The sequence below is a fragment of the Rhincodon typus genome, chromosome 1 (assembly GCF_021869965.1).
Source record: "Rhincodon typus isolate 14 chromosome 1, sRhiTyp1.1, whole genome shotgun sequence".
NCBI classification, from domain to species: Eukaryota; Metazoa; Chordata; class Chondrichthyes; order Orectolobiformes; family Rhincodontidae; genus Rhincodon; species Rhincodon typus.
Genome location: NC_063332.1, coordinates 114184954 through 114204881, shown reverse-complemented (window position 1 = coordinate 114204881; position 19928 = coordinate 114184954). Strand labels below are relative to the sequence as shown.

Here is a 19928-nt window from a genome sequence, read left to right as displayed (position 1 = left end):
TTGAACCACTGCAGTCCACCTGCTGTGGGTTGACCCACAATGCTATTAGGAAGGGAATTCCAGGATTTTGATCCAGCAACCTGCACGTCTTTGGACTGTGGGAGGAAACCATAGCACCCGGAGGAAACCCATGCAGACACAAGGAGAATGTGCAAATCCACACAGACAGTTGCCTGAGCGTGGAATCGAACCCTGCTCTCTGGCGCTGTGAGACAGTAGTACTAACTACTGAGCCACAGTACTGCTCAAGATTGCTTCTACCTTAGCTGACCTGTTGTTGAAATCCTCTCCCATGCCTTTGTTAACTCTGGACTCGACAATTCCCAAGCACCACTGGCTGACATCTACCCTGTGTTAACTTTAGATCATCCAAAACTCTGCTGCCCATGTTCTAACTCACACCAAAGCCAGTTCAGCGATCAACACTCTTCTCGCTGACCTACGTTGGTTTGTGGATTAGTCTCCCAAGTGCTTGATTTTAAAAGCTTCTCCTCGTTTTCAATTTCACCATGGTCACTTCTCTCCCTAACTTGGCAATCCAGCCCCGCATCCCCTGACGAATGTCTGGCCTTCTGATTTTGACCCTTGGAGATTCCTGATTTTAGTCACTCCATCATTTTCGCTTATCGAGACCTTAAGCCCAGGAATCCCCTCTGTACACATTCCTGCCTCTCTACCTCACTTGCCATTGTTAAGATTCTCCTTAAAATCTATTTCTGTGACCAGGCTTTTGGTCGCCTGCTTTAATCTCTCTTCATTTTTAAAATTTTTTTTTACATATTTTGTTTTATAATGCTTATGTGAATTGCATGGAGCTGTTTTATTATGTTATAATGTATTATATATTGTTGTTACGTTGAAGCTACTATATTTGTTTACTATATACTGTAAACTAACAAAGATTGTTCTTGCCCTATCAATATCTTGCAGGCTAAAGGTACAGCCTGTGAAAGAAGGGAACGGTAGTTAAGAAAATGCATGCCTATCAACTCCAGCTGAGTGTGTTCCCCTTCTGTTTATTCCACGATTAGGCTTTACTGGATAGGAAATCTCAACAGAGTCCACAGTAATTAACTTGAAGACTTTGCTAAGCTGAATTGTTGGATGATTTAGATCTGACAAAGATTCTTACGTGTGGTTCGGGATACCTGTCATGTGTTCAGTGATAACACTAGTGCCAACAGGAACCTTTTGTAACCAAGCTCTTTTACTCTTAATGGCTATCTCAGAAATTTCATAAGCCAGGCCTCCAGAACCCATGAACTAACATTGCACGTTAATGTAGGTTGAAAATTTCTGCCACCATGAAATTGAGACAGTATAATTGCTGCCTGGAAAGCAGCAATGATACTATTTTGATGATCACAGATCACCTACGAATTCATTGAGTGAAAGCTCTTGCAATTCACAAAGCCAAAGAAATGCTGTGCACAAACCATTAAGATCACTGATAAAATATTGCCTGGATTTTATGGAATCCTGCTATGTGAAAAAGACACGTCTCACATTTTGCTGAAAGTTGTCTATATGGAAACTCTTAGCGTAGGTATGGTTCCAAGCTTCACACAGTACTGATAGAAGGGGCAAGAAATTAAATTATAGATGTTGCCCCCTTACTGTGTTTCTCTGAGTGCTCATTGCCTTGTGAGTGCCCAGTCAATGATCCTGGAGGAATATAAAGCAAAGGCTCTCGTAATTCACCGGCATAGTTCTCTGTTCTGTATCCCCCGCAAACATAGACCTAGCACCACATATTTCACCTTCCTTCATGTCCAGGAAACATGGAAATCCAAGTGCAATATAAAAAGAGCAGTGGCCCGGTAAAACGTGTGTCTGCCTTTTTTACACCCAGGAAAATGGCTATCTTCTGGGATCAAGGATCAAGAAAATTTATCCTTCAAGTTTACAGAAGCAAAATACGGCAGATACTGAAAATCTGAAGCCAGCTTATATTGGACTCAAAACTTTAACTTGGTTTCTCTCCGCAAAGATGCTGTCAGACCTGCTGAGTTTCTCCAGCACTTTATATCCTTCAAGATGTTTGATCAATAAAGTTTCAACTGATGCTGTTTACCGATGAGTTCCAAAGTGAATATTAAAAGGTTAAATTTAGTATTTGGTGGCAATAAGAAAGCTGTGGAGGCAGATCAGATAAACATTAAGCACCTCACTGAACAGAAGGAAAATCCAGGAGGGATTTATTATGGACAAAAGATCGACCACCAGCAGGTTTTTCCACTACTAAGAGATAAAATTGGCCTTTCATTGGTTCTAGTCACTGGCATTATTCTATGTCCATACTTTGGAATTGATTACAAAACTGAATAGTAGGAAAAATGGATAAGAAAATATTATGGGAAAAACTGTACAATACATATTGCAGAGCAAATTAGTTGCCTTCTACTATGGAATTATTTAAAATGCTGAATAGTAAGTAAAATAGATAAGACAACATTACAGGGAAAATCATACAACACATGCAATGTGGAAGCAACATGCTACATTCCAAATATATAAATTATCAATCTAACACTTTCATTCTGCGTGCAAAGTATTTAAAAATTATAAAATTTTAATTACCACAGCATGTATCCTGCTACTTCCAGTCTAATAACTGTAAATATTAGCTTTGATGTAGAGATAGTCACTGATTTTCTCTACAGCCATCCTTGCATTTCTCATTATAATGAAATAGCTTCATCATACCGACCTTATGCCTAGTTGCCTGCAGACAACTTCAGCATCAGCTTCGTCCCAGTGGTCATCACACACCGTTCCCCACTGACCTGAACGATAGACTTCCACACGGCCTTCATATTCAGAACTTCCTCCAACCAATCGAATTGGAACAAAGGCAGGTACTAAAATTAAACAGACAAGTGCACGGATAAATAGCTTCTGTGGAGTTGTCACTTACAAACAAATTAAGCAATATACCTCTATGCGAACACATATGCTCAAGTTAATGAATGTGTTTTTTTATTGCAAGGATTGTCAGTAAGTAACTATAGCATTTTAAATCATTTATTCCACAAATAAGTCCATAATGAAGTTGCATAAAAAACTTACATGTCCAAAGATTTCCTAGATTTTATCACCAAATTGACTGGTGATCCTAATTGATTTATCTTACAATTGAAAATAAACAGGAACTGAACATGAAAGCAAGCATAATGTCTAGTTTTAGGAAAGGTCAAATTAATCTAAATTTTAAAATGTGCGCGTTAGCTGTTCTGTAGTGTTCAGGAGAAAAATGCTTAAGGCTGTCACTGGGTGTACATGGAATAATGTTTCTAATTCCCAATACAATTATCCCTCACATGGACAAAACCAAGTATTAGATTGTAATTTAGGTCTATTTGTTCTTTGGCTCATTGGAACATTACAGTACAATGGGGTATTTTTCCTAGAGTTTATTGTGACAGATCACTAAAAAAGTTGACAACTTATTTCATTACCTTTTGGAGGATTGCAAACAACTGATGCTGCCCGTTTATAAAGGCAGTTCCCACGTTGTCTAGTCTCCTTCACACACTCAAATAAACTGTGTTCACCACCTCGGCACTGAACATTACTCCAATGAGCTAGTACTAATCCAGAAATAGGTACTTGCCCAGCATTTCCACTCTCACTGAATAAAATGGAAAGTGATAGAATTACAAATACATGCAAAACCATAGAAAAACATTCTAATAACAGAAGATGGCATATGCCTCTCAACGTATTTTAGCTGAATCCTTTAAGTTTATGCATGAATTTTACTTTGGAGTAATATTTCCAAAGGGGTTTTGAAACTCCTTGAATCTCTCAGCATAAGTGTGATAAGCCCCCCAGAGGGCTGATAAGTAGAGTCTTCATAGATATGCCAGAAAATCCCAAGGACCTTGTTACACAGATCCCTGTCAGAGACAGCCTGATTTACCAGGTTGCTGAATAACAAACATAGGAGTCACCATAAGGCTCCAGACCTGAGACAATGGCTATGTCCTTGGTTGGAAGAAGAAAACAATGTAAATTTTTCCCCTTTCCAAGGTCAGCTAACATGACATGGGCAGCATGGTGGTCCAGTGGTTAGCAGGGACCCAGGTTTGATTCTACCCTCAGGTGACTGTCTGTGTAAAGTTTGGACATTCGCCCCCTGTCTGCATGGGCTTCCTCTGTGTGCTCTATTTCCTCCCACAGTCCAGAGATGTGTGGGTTAGGTGGAATGGCCATGCTAAATTGCCCATAGTGTCCAGGAATGTGCATGCTAGGTGGATTAGCCATGGGAAATGCAGTGTTACAGGGATAAGGTAGGGGAATGGGTCTGGCTGGGATGCTCTTCAAAGAATCTGAATGGACTTGATGCGCTGAATGGCCTCCTTCCACACCATAGGGATTCTATGACATGTATTTAATTTCATTGCACTGTGGAAACTATCCATCCACAACCACTCCATCCCACCCATCACCACGATATGGCCCTTTTTTTTCAGTGTCATATCCTGAACTGTCATGGACAGTCTTCGTAGATGCTTAAACTGGGAACACTTCCCCCGCCCTGGAAACATTGATGGGGTCAGGAACTAAGGACGCCAGCAGACAGATCTCAGCATACATGTTTCTATCAAATACCAGCAAGTTTTAGACCCTAATTAAAATGCTTAAAACTTTCTAGGCTCCTCCTTTTGAGTTTCAGAATTTGTTTTATAAGGAAAGCTTGAAAGTTTTAATTACTTCGTTGCATTTCTCAATCTATGAATGATTTAACATTGTATTTTTATTAAGCAAAATTTAGTATAACAGCTTAAGACAACAGAATATTAACGGACAAGATTGAAAAATTTGACGAAGCACATATAGCTTCATGTACACATGACTGTGGAAATTATAACAGTATGTTGAATTGCTGAGAAAAGGCATAAATGATAACATAACAAATGAAAATGATCAAAGATTTCTCTTTTTAGCCTCACCTATTGTACATTTTCAGCATTTTATGTTGTTACTGAATATAAATTGGGAAGCAAGCTATTATTAAACAACTTGTAAAGCCACATCTGTGATGCAGATTGCATATTCTACTGATGACAGTTGGTGGCACTATTTGTATCAAGACCATAACACAAAAATCACACTGTGACTGAGTTATAATAATCATTCTTATGGGTCAGAAAATGACTTTAAATGCTTCAACCTCCAGCATAACAATTAATACAGTCTACTAAATCCAAGGGTTTTGAACTTTAAATTGTTCCAAAACGCAGCAGGAAGTAAACTGATTACTAAATGGTAGCTACCACTTGCAAAATGATCAAATTTAGCATCAACAGATATTGAAAAATTAGGAGCAATGTTCCAACATTTAACATTAACTAATTAAAATGTATTGTTTACAAGTGTGTGGCATCCTCATTGCTCCCTCCACATTGCATAGAAACAGCAGAATTTCTTCTCCTAGGTTATTCTCATAGTCCAAGGACACCCCTGGCTGTGCTAAGTGCCGGTTGAAATGAATGGAGAATTAGGAACAGCTTTAGTATTGTGAGGTAGTTTGGAATGTTTTGCCAACTACAGACGGACAACCAGTATGTCCCAATTAAATGTCAACACTCTGGAGAGAGTGGAACTAATAAAAGACAGCTCAATGATCTTCTGGCTTTTGGGCATCATGGTGGCTCATTAGTTAACACTACTGCCGCACAGCTCCAGGGACCTGGGTTTGATTCCACCAACAGGTGACTGTCTGTATGGAGTTTGCACATTCTCCCCATGTCTGTATTGGTTTCCTTCGGATGCTCCAGTTTCCTCCCATAGTCCAAAGGTGTCCAGGCTAGGTGAATTGGCCATGCTAAATTGCCCATAGTGTCCAGGGGTGTGTAGGTTAGATGGGTTAGCCATGGGAAATGTAGGGTTACAGGGATAAGGTAGGGGGTGTATCCAAGTGCGATGCTCTTCAGATGGTCAATGTAGACTCAATGAGCTGAATGGCATGCTTCTGCACTGTAGGGATTCTATGATTCTTCTATGATTTCTGGCAATTTCCAGGGATTCCTATGGGTACTATGTCAACAGTGGCCTAGGCCAGACCATAATATCACAGTGCTTGGACACCTCCGTGACGTCCCTGAGCAAGTCACCATTCAATCTCTTCCCACTTCATTAACATACTAAAATTGTTCCATTGGGCCTGTGGCTATTATAGGTACGGATCATTCTGTTATAGCTAACAAGAAAGTTGTGTAAATTCAGGAACAATGGGGAAGGGTATAACTCAGGGTTAGCGGGTCAGCAACTGTGCTTCACAATAGTCTGCAATTTTGGAAAAATTGTTACAGCTTTATTAAACAAATACTGAACAAATAGTTGCCAGAATTAACTCTTTTTACAAGAATGTTGTGTTTTAGCTTTCTTAAGGAATACAAGAGAAATGGCATGAAATACTGAAATAATCAAGTGATTTCATTCTTAGTTGGTTTACTGCTACCTCAGAAGGTGAAACATCCTGCTATCCTGTAAGATTCACAGGATCCTTAATTGATTCCTTGCCAGCAGAAGTGTCAACAGTGATGACATGTAAGCTAAAAGGCCAGCACATTCTGCAAATGAGTGATTTATGCCGTCAATTAAAAAAGGACCAACAAAAGAAGAAAATCAGGATTTTAGAAAGTTCTGCATCTATGGTCTATGTAATGAATTAAGGGAAAAGCAAAGTGTAAATAAATTCTTGGCTTCATTGATACCAGTCATCACTCCCATGAGCAAAAGCAGCTTGTTAATTCAATGGGATTTGATTCAATTGTTTTGTATCTGGAAATTGTGTACTTAATTCATTGGCAAACCACCAGCTGCAAGCTTCCCTCTAAGCCACGCATTTTCCTCATGTGGAACTATATCACCATTCCTTCAATGTCACTGGATCAAAATCTTGACGCTCCCTTTCTAACAGCATTGTGAGTGTTCCTACATCAAATAGATTAACAGCTCAACAAAATAGCTCATCATGACTTCTTGAGAGCAATTAGAGATGGATAACAAGAGGTGATCTTGCCAGAGGTGTCCTCAAAATAAATGAAATGTATTTAACTACTTGTGGATGATAGATATTAACTGTGGATTCACTTGCATTTCCTATAGATTCAGAAAAAAAAACAGTGGTTGAGTTAAGAGAGGCATGCATATAACGTGCAGCTCTGTAAGTAAATATAAAAACATATAAAAACTGGGTCCAGTTCAATTCTTCAACAACCAGCTTTCTGGAATACAACAATTTCTGCTTTTAGAAAGGGTTGCAACAATATAACTGAATTGTTCAAGAATACTTCTTCAACTTTTTCAAGGTGAACTGGTATGAGATGAGTCTCGATAAGAGTTAGTAAGATGCTTTATTTGACAAAGCATAAATTTTGGATCTTGTTGGGTTTTAAGGCTTACATAGATTAATGTTTCACAATTGGTGAAACTTCTTCTTAAACAGTGGAGGTTTTATGCCTTCCTATACCGATTGATTATCTTGTTTGATTTCCAAAATAACATAACTGACTCTATCTGTATTATGACTTTCTCACTGATTTTCTACGGTCACTGCTTCACAGATTTTATATTCGAAATTCTTTCCTCAACTGTCAGTCCATCTGTGTATTTTCGTCTTGTTCACAGTTATGGACCAGACCAAACCCCCTTTAGACCTATCAAGGAGCTAGCCTAGACTTTAACTTTTATCTTATTTAAAGGTAACTGTAAGGTGCTGTGTTCCAGATGTTATTTGACTGTTTACTCAGGTTTAAGCAAAATATTCTTTATTATTAACCTACAATTAAAATACAAACAAAAGAAAGAAGAATTGGTACAACTTTAACTCTGTTGGAAAAATGAATAGAATAACAGATTACTAAACTACTAAACAGCAACTGTTTCAAGAGGGTAACATTCTGTAAACACCCCCTTGGCAAAGGCAAAGTCAGAAAAACAGTTCATCTCAACTGTGATTCTGGCAGCAGAGAGGACCCAAGCTTTTTGCTGTGGTCAGGAGACATGTACAGTAACTTCCACAACCAGCTTTAAAACCCCAATAAGTGCTGAAAGCTAAATTAAAACCCTGGTTCTTTGGGACCCTGATTCTATCCATTCATGCTGCTCCTATTGTTCCAACTTCTAAAAAGAATCCCAAAGCCTCACAAGCTGTTTACTTTATTGGCTTTGAATAGACAGCTCTCACCTCTGTCTTAAAACCTCTCTTCAAAAAAAAGACAAAGTACACCTTTTAAAGCCATAGTATTGATACAACAGCCATTGAGGGAAGATTTGTGACCATGTGCCCAATGCCAACAACTCAACACTGTAACAGTGAGGTGTCTATTGATCTCTTAGTTAAGCAAACAGTTTATTAGTTACTGTCTACGAGGAAATGAAATCAGAGCTATTAGAGGAAATTGTAATACAGGGTAAATTTACTGGACTAATGATCCAGAGGCCTGGAATAATGCTGCATTGAAAGGAGTTCAAATCCCACCACTGCAGCAAGGAGAAGTTAAATTCAACAAATAGTTAAATCTGGAGTAAGAAAGTTAGATTGTCGTTAAAAGCCATGTGCCTCATCAATGTCTTTACATGGGCTGAACTACATGTGGTTCCTCTTCCTCTGAAATAGTCGAGCAAGGTATTCAGTTGCATTAATGCTACAGAAAAGTCAAACAAAATTAAAACCAGATGGAGCATCCAGCATCAACCTAGACACTGGAAATGGCAAAGGCGGCCTTATGCAGTTGATGCTACAAAACCCTTTACACTAATACCTGGACATGTCACACATACTAGTTTTGCTGACATAGTCATATTCACCAGAGCAAACCTTACAACTAGTGTTCAGACTGATCCATTACCTTCTGGGCGTTTGTCCTGTCGCAGCAATAGGTCAGACATGGCAAATGTCCGCATTGCCAGAATTGGCTTCAAGAGCCTCCAACATTAATTCCAGACCCGTGGGTTAAACATAAGCAAGAAAACATCCTGCTGATTGCCATCTTCCCTCAACTGATGCATTGGTCCACCTCCATGTTGCACATCACTTGTAAGAAACACTGAGGGCAGCAAGAGCATCGAACATAAACTGCATTGGGGACTTGAATGTCCATTAGCAAGAATTACTTTGTAGCACAAATATTGACTGAGTCCTAAAGGACATGTCAAATGGGGTCTGCAGCAATTGGTTGAAGAGCATAAGGAACTAAACCAATTGACCACATCCTCACCAATCTACAAATCACAGATGCATCTAACTGTACAATTGACCTAATGCAGAGCCTACTAATACGGACAATGACATGGCCTGGGGTTTGCACTGAGTGAGGAAGGAATGACACCCACCATTCAATCTGTTTACAGTTGCCTACAGCACTTTTTCAAGATTCTGAACAGAATCTTTCTGTCAGCAGATATCTGATCCTGCATACTTGGGTTTTATAACATGTGAGAGAAGGACAGGAAATGCCATGGATGTTTTTCCCTGGTCCCTATACTCCTGCACTTTTATCTCTGGATCTCCAAAATTATTGAATTCTTAAGAAATGAAATTCCATGCTAATTAACTTAAATTCTCAAATCCAGGGAGGTCAGTCATGACTATCAATTAATAAAACATCATTGAGATATGCATCTGCTAGCCTTATAATTTCTTTCAGCATGTTTAATTGGTGATTAGTGGCTAAGTCCTAAAACTTCATGCCCTTACCTGGAATTCGATGCCAGATCTATCATAAGGCACTGCAACACTTCAGTTGATGGAATAGCAAGGTGACTGTTACATTAAGATCAGGTCTACACTCAAGTGAGTGAACACTGGTTTTATTAAACATAACACAATAATCTAGACGTTGTGGCCCTGGCTGAGACCCTATTTGCTCAGAGTTCCAACTTTACACATGGTCAGCAGTTACTCCTATATTTAATCTTTACTCCACAACTGGGACCCCAACTTACAGATTTCCATGCGTAACTTTGGATAAGTGTACAACTGGAATGTGCATCCACTACAGTACTGAAAGTTGTTAGTCTCACCACCATTCGCAATGCAAAATCTTTACTAAATAATAAGTTTAGGCTGTAACACACCTTTGGGGCAGAATTTTACGATGGGTGAGCAGGTGAAATGAACAGAAGAGGATGTAACTCCCACCAGTCCTGTCAACCCACAGAAATTTAATATCTTTCAGGATGCTAATTGGCTCATGGTGAGGTTTCTGTCTGCATCTGGAGAGAAAGTTCCTATTCAACCAGCTGCAGTTGCAACTAGTTTGCAACTGTCTAGTGCAGGAGCAATGCCCATTGTTGGGGCTGCTGCAGAACACAAAGAAGATTGTCACTAGGTTGCTGAGAAAGGTAAGTGTGGGAGCGAACTGTAAAGCCCCAGCAAGGGCGAGGCCGGATAAGGGAGGGGTGACTGAAAAGTCCTCGGAATGCGTAAGGTTTTGCGCTTACTTTTAACTGAAGATTTTTGAATGTTCACAAATTACCCATTTCACTCAGGTGCTCTGTTTAAAAATTTAGCTTTTGAAATATAAAAAGAACTGAAAGTTGATCAATAATACTGGACAAAAGATTTTCTAGAAGTCCACAGCCTTGTATAAGTTGCAGGTGGATATATTCATACGACATTCTTCTGTTGAATATTTTAGCACAAATTATAGTACTTAATTCTAATGGCTTAATGTCACTATGTGGAGCTGCCAAAATCACTTAACAGTATTTTCTGCATTATATATTTCATGAATGACATTCTATCTTATTTGAATCATCATGGATTAATTTGTCAATTGTCATCCCTATGCTGTGTTCAAATGGAACTGGTGGCTTCAAAAGGTCATCTAATTGTTTTCACTCTACTTACTGGAGTTGTAATGTATCTCATTTATGATCTTCCCTCACCAAGAATACTGTTTCATATTTGCACTGTCCTTGTTATTAGAATGTTAGGTGTTATACCTCTAAATGCATTCTTGATAATAACCCTAAATTATTTGATGGGAACTATTTTGCAGATTCATTTGAGACTAATCAGTATGGTTATATCCTTGAAGCAAGTGTTGCCTCTTCTTTGATAGATGCTTATTAAAATTGATGATAGACATATCTCTTTGGCTAGTGCTCGAACGTCTTTGCTCTCTGATGAACATTTTCTTGGAGTTAAAAACAGAAAGTACTGAACAAACTTAATAAGACTGGCAACATCTGTGGAGAGAGAAAGAGAGTTAACATGTTGAGTCCATTGGGCTCTCTCTCTACAAATGCTGCCAGACCTGGTGAGTTTCTCCAGCCCTTTCTCTTTTTATTTCACATCTCCAGCATCCACAGTATTTTGTTTTTGTTTGCTTGAAATTGTTCTTTGATTTATATTCCTATATTTTCACTTCATTGAATTTTAAGTTTCTTGAAGGGGTGCAAGCTTTCAAATTTTTTATGGGAGGATGTGTATTACTTCTTTTTTTAAAAATTGCTTTTCTCACTTCTCTGGTGTAAAAGTAAAGTTACCATAGTTCTAACCAGATGGCTGCTCTTGCATTAGCAGGAGATGACTGGATGGTGGTTTAACCTGAGGGTCACTGCATCTCAGACAAGGGGAGAGGTTGAGGAGGAGAATCTGTAAAGGACTATATGTTCCTGTGAGGGTGAAGGACAAGGTTGACAACAGAAGGGAACCCCTGGATGACAAGAGATATTGAGGCTTTGACCAGAAAAAAGAGGGAGGCATGGCTCAGGGTCAGGCAGCTGGGATCAAGAGACTCCCTGGAGGTTTATAGGGGATACAGGAGCTAACTGAAGAAAGAAATCAGGAGGATGAAAAGGGTGCATGAGATAGCTTTGGCTGAGAAGATTAGGGTGAATCTAAAGAGATTCTTTAAATATATTAAAGGAAAAAGAATAACTAGAGAGTGAATAGGATGCCAAAGTGGACATGTATGTGTGGAGCCGCAGGAGATGGGTGAGGTCCTCAATGAATATCTCTCCTCTGTGTTTACCATGGAGAAAGACACGAAGACTTGGGAACTTGGGGAAGTTAGTGGCGATATCTTGGGGACAGTCCATATCACAGTAGAGGAAGTTTTGGAAATATTAAAATGTATGAAGACGGATAAATGTCCTGGTCCAGACCAGATAAGGAATACAGAGTACTGGGCTAATGGTAAGATTCTTGGTAGTGTGGATGAGCAGAAAGATCTCGGTGTCCATGTGCATAGATCACTGAAAGTTGCCACCCAGGTTGATAGCGTTGGTAAGAAGGCGTACAGTATGTTAGGTTTTATTGGTAGAGGGATTGAGTTTCGGAGCCATGAGGTCATGTTGCAGCTGTACAAAACTCTGGTGCGGCCGCACTTGGAGTATTGCGTACAGTTCTGGTCACCGCATTATAGGAAGGATGTGGAAGCATTGGAAAGGGTGCAGAGGAGATTTACCAGGATGTTGCCTGGTATGGAGGGAAGGTCTTATGAGGAAAGGCTGAGGGTTTTGAGGCTGTTTTCGTTAGAGAGAAGAAGGTTAAGAGGTGACTTGATAGAGACATACAAGATGATCAGAGGATTAGATAGGGTGGACAGTGGGAGCCTTTTTCCTCGGATGGTGATGGCTAGCACGAGGGGACATAGCTTTAAATTGAGGGGTGATAGATATAGGACAGATGTCAGAGGTAGGTTCTTTACTCAGAGAGTAGTAAGGGCGTGGAATGCCCTGCCTGCAAAAATAGTAGACTCGCCCACTTTAAGGGCATTTAAATGGTCATTGGATAAACATATGGATGATAATGGAATAGTTTAGGTTAGATGGGCTTCAGATTGGTTTCACAGGTCGGCGCAACATCGAGGGCCGAAGGGCCTGTACTGCGCTGTAATGTTCTATGTTCTATGTTCTAGATAAATCCAAGAACCCAGCAAGAGGCTAAAGAAGAAATTGCGAGGGCCCTGGCTGATATATTTGTATCATCATTAGCCATAGGTGAGGTTCCAGAAGACTGGAGGGTAGCGAATGTTGCACTCTTATTCAAGAAGGGCTGCAAAGAAAAACCTGGGAATTAGAGACCAGTAAGCTTAACATCTGTGATAGTAGGAACTGCAGATGCTGGAGAATCCGAGACAACAAGGTGCAGGGCTGGATGAACACAGCAGGCCAAGCAGCACCATAGGAGCAGAGAGGCCGACGCTTCGGGCCTAGACCCTCTGTGGTAGGTAAGTTATTTGAGAAGAATCTGAGAGATAAAATATGCATGCATTTGGAAAGATAGGGTTTGATTTGGAGTAGTCAGTATGTCTTCGTGAGTGGGAGTTCATGCCTCATAAATTTGTTAGAGTTCTTTGGTGAAGTGATCAGGAAGGTTGATGAGGGCAGGGCGGTAGACATAGTCTATATGGATTTCAGTAAGGCCTTTGGTAAGGTTCCATATGGTAGGCTGCTCTGGAAGATTAGATCGCCTGGAACCCAGGGAGAGCTGGCAAATGGGATATATAATTGGCTTGACAGTAGGAAGCAGAGGGTAATGCTGGAAGGATGCTTCTCTGACTGGAGTCCTGTGACTTAGTGGTGTGCCTCAGGGGTCGAAGCTGGGCCCATTGCTGTTTGTTATCTGTATCAATGATTTGGATGAGAACGTACAAGGCTTGATTAGTAAGTTTGTAGATGACACTGAAATAGGTGGTATCGTGGGACAGTGAAGAAGGTTATCAGAAATTGCAGCAGGATCTTGATCAGCTGGAGAAGTGGGGCGAGAAAAGGCAAATGGAGTTTAGCATAGACAAACGTGAGGTGTTGTATTTTGGAAAGTCAAATCGGGTAGGAGTTTCATGGTAAATGGTAGGGCCTTAAGGAATGTAATGGAACACTGGGACCTTGGAGTTCAGGTACATGGTTCTCTGAAAGTGGAGTCACAGGTAGACAGGGCAGTGAAGAAGGCTTTTGGCTTACTGGGCCTTCATCAGTCAGGGCATTGAGTATAGACGTTAGGAAGTTATGTTGCAGTTGTACAGGATGTTGGTGAGATCACACTTGGAGTATTGTGTTCAGTTTTGCTCATCTTCTATAGCAAGGATGTTATTAAACCGGAAAGAGTGCTGAAGAAATTTACAAGGATGTTGCCAGGACTCAAGGGACTGAGTTATATGGACAGGTTGGACAAGCTAGGACTTTTTTCTTTAGAGCATAGGAGACTGAGGGTGGGGATCTTATATAAGTGTATAAAATCATGAGAGGCATGGATGGGGAAATGCACTCAGTCTTTTTCCCACGGTTGGGGAATTGAGGACTAGAGGGCATCAGTTTAAGGTAAGAGGGGAAAGAATACATGGGAACCTGAGGGGCAACTTTTTTACACAGGGTGGTACGCATATGGAATGATCTGCCAATGGAAGTGGTTGAAGCGGGTACATTAACAACATTTAAAAGGTATTTGAATGAATACATGGATAGGAAAGGTTAAGAAGGATATGGGCCCAGAGCAGGGGAATGGGGTTAGCATGGATGGACATTTTGGTCAGCATGGACTAGTTTGGGCCAAAGGGCCTGTCTCTGTGCTGTAGGGCTGTATGACTCTGTAACTTGGCTGGTGTGGAAAATCAGCTCTCCAACCAACTGAGTTAATCAACCTCCTTGCTAGTGTAGAATGAGTTTTAGTTTGGCAAATTTTCTACAAAGAAATGAAGACAGCAAGGAGGCAATTTGTCACACATAATCTTGAACAACAACGTTAAACATTCGCTTTTATGTAATTTGCCATTACTAACAGCCATTGGGTCGAGATTTGGCCTGTTCAGTCATATGAGGAGCCATGGCAGAGATTTCTAACCCTGAGTAGACATCATCCTTGAATCAAGACACAGCCAACAACAATATCAACAAAAATCCATTAGGAATCTTCAGTATATGGAATCAGCAAACAATACATTGCTACATTTATTTCTCTACCATCATTACAGGATATGTTTCAAAGGGATGTAATATTTTTTTAAAAATGTTTATATTATATATGTAGGTTTGTATCCCCAACGAATTCTACTGATCAAATTCAATTACCGAAATCTGACAGCCATACACTTATTCATTTGAATGTTTGGCAGACTGGAGATTTTATTGCAAGGCTGCACAAACTAACATGTGCCCACTGGAATTGAAGAGTTTTACAATTCCAGATTACTTTTCAAGGTTAGTATCTGTCTTGAAAACTGCTTTTCCTCCATAAATTATTCTGTTGTTACTCACACTTTGTACATTTAAAGGTACTTTTGTTGCCGTGCTGTTCTCAATTCTCCTCTCGTACAACAAAGCTGTGTATTCTTAAATGCATTCAATAAAATAAATACTGACATTATAAGGAATAATATTAAACAGTTGTTGCTGCAGCATTAGATTCTATTCATGGTTTCACCTCCATAACTCTTGATTTAACAGCTTTCTGCTGTGACATGAAAACTGTGGTTAATTTGCTTTAAATGTATTTTATATTAAATGAGAGGAAAATACTTCAAGTAGCAAATAAATATCCAGGAATTAGTAATCTGATAGATTATGCAAAATGGATGTAACTGAATCATGCCAAGAATGTGATAGTTGGTCATTCATGAAAGTTGAGCCTTGGTGAACAGTGATACTGACCGGAAATTAATGGACACTGGCGGTATCACCTTGCTTCAATGAGTTCATGCAATGGTTTGCTGTTTCACACAATGCCAGAATTGGAATTTTGTTGCCAGACAATCACTTTTTTGAACTGGGAACCGTAGCATTATATATTTTTTAAGCAACCAGAAAGAAAAGTACATTTTAAAATAGGACATCCAAAACACAGAAGGATATATTACAATAACAATAATGACTTTATTTATATACTGCCTTTAGTGCAATGAAATAGCCCGAAGCCCTGCATATGAGCAATATAAACAACATCTAACACCGAGTCAAATAAGGAGATGTTAAGTCATAAGACCAAAATCTTGATCACGGAATTAGATTTTAAGTAGTGTCTTAAGGGAGGAAAGAGAGGTTGAGCGGTTTAGGGAGGGAATTCCAGAGCTTAAGTCTTGGTCAACTAATCTATGGCCACCAATGATGGAGCAGTTGGAATCGGGCATGCTTAAGTGGTCAGAATAAGGTGAGCACAGGTATCTGAGAGGATTGTGAGGATGAATGAGGTTGCAGAAATGGTGAGTGATGAGTCAATCAAGGGATTTGAAAACAAGGATGAGAATTTTAAAATCTAGATGTTGTTTGTCCTGGAGCCAACGTAGGTTGGCAAGTGCAGGAGTGATAGGTGAGTGGGACTTGGTGTAGATTATGGCATGAGCAATAGAGTTTTGGATGACTCAAGTATATAGATAGTAAAATGTTGGATGTTATCCAGGAATGCTTTGGAATAGAGAAGTTTGGAGATAATAAAGACAATTTGCTGGATAATAGCTGTGTACAGAAATCTGAGCAGATTTTTGTTTTCTCCTAGCTGCACTGTAAGCAAAAACAATGAGCTGAACTTGCAAAGGTCCTGCAGAATCAATGGGATTTTGCACTCAATGGACAGTCTATTATTATAAACATGTTAATTGCATTTGTCAATCTTAGTCAGTGCATCATTGGCTGTGAACTGTTTGGGGATATTCTTAAGACAGGAACAGTTCAATATTAATGCAAGTTCACTTTTCATAGCCTGAAATATTTTGGCCATTAATATTGACAACCTTCTAGACTCCACATCAAATTCAACAATTTCAGATCACAAACATTGCATTTTCAGCTGGCAGAGTGTGGTCATGATTTTGCTGTTCATTTAATCACTCCTGCTTTTCACTACATCAAAGTTCTTCCCTTTGTTAAGCAAAGCCCAATTCACTTTCAGCAAAGTTGCCCACAGCATGTGTATGCACCCCTCCTCCCCCCACCCCACCCCCACTTCTGGTTCCACAGAGACAGAGGAGTTTCTGCTTGGTTTGTTTTCATATAGGTCCAGTCTTCTCCAATACTCTAGCACACTGTTTGTCCCCTTTTTTTGCACCTAACTTAATGCCTGTAACTAAGCAAATAGGCATAAGGTTCCATCCCAGATCACCACCAACATCCCTAATAACTGGCAAAAGCAGGAGGATTTAAAGCTCTACTCAGCATTCATTTTTGCAGGAAGCTCCACGGGCTCTGTTCAGCGTCCTCCAACTTGACATATTCAGATCAGAATCTGAAGGAAGTAAGCCTCCCACCTGGGACTGCTCTTAATCTGTGGCATTGAACATTAGCTCAGCGCCATCACAATAATTGTGTTAGTAATTCAAATATAAAAACACAGGACTATGTTGTTTATAGTATGGTCCCTAATCACTATTATGAGAAAGACAAAGATGATATAATTGATTATTAAACTACTTGGAAAAAGGCATATCTATTCTGCAGCCTGACATGCAGCTATCTTGGTATGTGTTTGCTCAAAGACAGCACTTGTCTATTTAACATCACTCACATTTACATATACAGCAGACGTTTGAACAATGATACACTTCGCTTGCACAAGCTGTTTTATATGTTCGTGCCAATCTAAAAATAAAATGCACAGGCAGCATTGCATGTTTGAGAACAGAGCACAAAAATTTGTTTTGCTCTGATAACCAAATGAATATAATTTAATATGTATAAATTATAAGTAATAGCGTCCGCATTGCCCTCCGTCCTTCCTCTAGCTTAGCTTGGGATGACTGACAGCTCGTTTTAATATTCTGGATAGGAGACAGATTAATCCATCAGCTACAACATAAAGTAATTGGAAACATATCACCTCAACAAGTACATAAAAGCACTGCATGCCTGCATTGAATTGCAAATAAAATCCAGTGAAGTTTTGGCTGATAGTATAAATGCTGAAATTCATTACTGTCCATAATTTAATAAGAGCTAACAGTATTAATTCCAAAATCTAGATGTAGATGTATTTTTAACTTCTGCCACAAATGTTTTTAATAATCTGCTGTGAGGTGCAAGATAGATTGTAGCTGTAAGAAATCAGAGCACATGGCTTTCATCATAGTAGACTACTGAGTCACTTTGATTACACAAATATTTATCAGATATTTATTTCCCTTGGGATACTTTAACAATAAAGGAGCTCTATAAATGTTAACGTTATTGTCACTGCTTCATTTGTTGTTAAGTTGTTGCTAAACTGCTTTTTGAATATCCAGTACTGGAAGAGCAGAATCTTCTCCCATTTAAATACTGGGAAGTCTGAAGCCATGATCTTCAATCAATAATTCAATCTCCATTTCTTATCTAATGACTCATTTCCTTTATCTGGCAATTGTCTGTGGTTGAACCAAACTGTTAGTAATCTTGGTGTCATATTTGATTCCAAGATGAGCTTCTGAATTCAAATCTGCTCCATTACTAAGGTCACCTATTGCCAGTTGCGATAATATCAACCAATATTTCCCCTGTCTCAGCCCAAATGATGTTGCTGAACCCCCGTTCATGCCTTTGTTACCTTTATTGACTATTCCAATGCATTCCTGGCTGGTCTCCCATAGTCTATACTCTATGTTCCATAGATTTTTTAAATCACTCATGAGTAACAATCAAGCTTAATAAGTCAGAACCCACCTAAGTCTCCAACTTGAAGGGGCTTTGTCAGACTGTTCTAGAGAATTGTTAAAGGAGAATTGTTCAATGGAAAATTTGATATCCTGGACAATTCCCATGGTGTCAGCTTCATTGGCAATTCTACATAGTCCTAAAATGCAACTGCAATCTACACTGCTCCAACAATGAATTGGTCATTGGAATATCTGGGCCAAGATCTCATGATGTGGCTTGGTGTCACATTTTTGTTTTCTAATGCCCCTGTAAGGAACACTGGCACATTTGGTTGGTTCCGACATCCTGTACTCCGAATTGTCAGACAGTGAACATGCAATCCCAAATTTACATCAGGATCCCAATGTGCTGACCTCCATGGGAATTTCCTGGGATGTCTGAACTTCCGATGGGCAATTCCTCTGTTCCTTTGGAGATTCTGAACAAATCTCCAACTCTGTTTTACAGACTTCAGATGGTTCTTCAGAACTGAACTGTATTACCCAGGAAATAATAAACTGATTAAAACACTGTCTAACTCTTGGGTAACTACAGAACTGTCATGCTAACCGCTCACACTGACAATCCCAACTACCTCAATGTCCTGACTATCCCTGAGCCCCAAATACCTCGCTAACCAGACTCAATTAACCTGTTTACCCTCTCTGAACTCCCAACTAACCTCCAACTAATTTATCTATACTTCTACCCTCTCAAATCCCCAAAAACCCCAACCCCAAACCCAACCCAACTACTTTCCGAATATGACCTGACTAGACTCCACCATCGAGGTTGTGGACACGCTCAGCGAGCTGGTGGGTTTGGTTGCAAACGTTTTTTCACCCTGCTAGGTAACATCGTCAGTGCGTCTCGGGCGAAGCGTCGCTGTTCTGTCCCATTTGTTATTTATATGCCTCAGTTTGCTGGGGTGACAGACTCCACAATTCAACTAAAGGCCCCGAACCTACCTTGATCATCTCCATTTTGACTAATCTGCAGACCCACCCTACCGTACAACCAAAGCACTTATTGACTTACCTGTCCACTTACCCTCCATATTCATCTACGACTCCATCCACCTGCCCCCTCACCCACCTGCCCACCCAATCAATGATATGCATTCACTCATTTATCCATTCATCCATTCACTAGAATTCACACAGGAGAAGTAAACGTGGCATAAGGAGGCAGCTGGTGTCATAAATAGTGAGTCTGGCTTGTCTTGCCCCTGACTCTAAAGTGAACCCATGGAGTTTTATCATGTACACTGCACTCTGCCTTTCTCAAGAAGCCAGGTTTGAATGACCCAGCAAGATATGCAGAGTCACGCCAACATGGAGTAACATTTGAGTGAAGTGGCCATCTGGTGA

The 19928-nt window shown here is 39.8% G+C and overlaps 1 protein-coding gene across 1 annotated transcript in view; it reads right to left on the bottom strand.

Moving 5' to 3' along the window:
• The window catches only part of prss12 (serine protease 12), a 142820-nt gene that overhangs the window by 79798 nt on the left and 43094 nt on the right, over nucleotides 1-19928 (bottom strand). Inside the window, exons 4-5 of the mRNA XM_048604917.1 lie at nucleotides 3459-3631; nucleotides 2711-2861 (exon numbers count right to left, since the gene is read on the bottom strand). Coding sequence (XP_048460874.1) covers nucleotides 2711-2861; nucleotides 3459-3631 — 324 coding nt within the window. The remainder of the gene's footprint in view (nucleotides 1-2710; nucleotides 2862-3458; nucleotides 3632-19928) is intronic.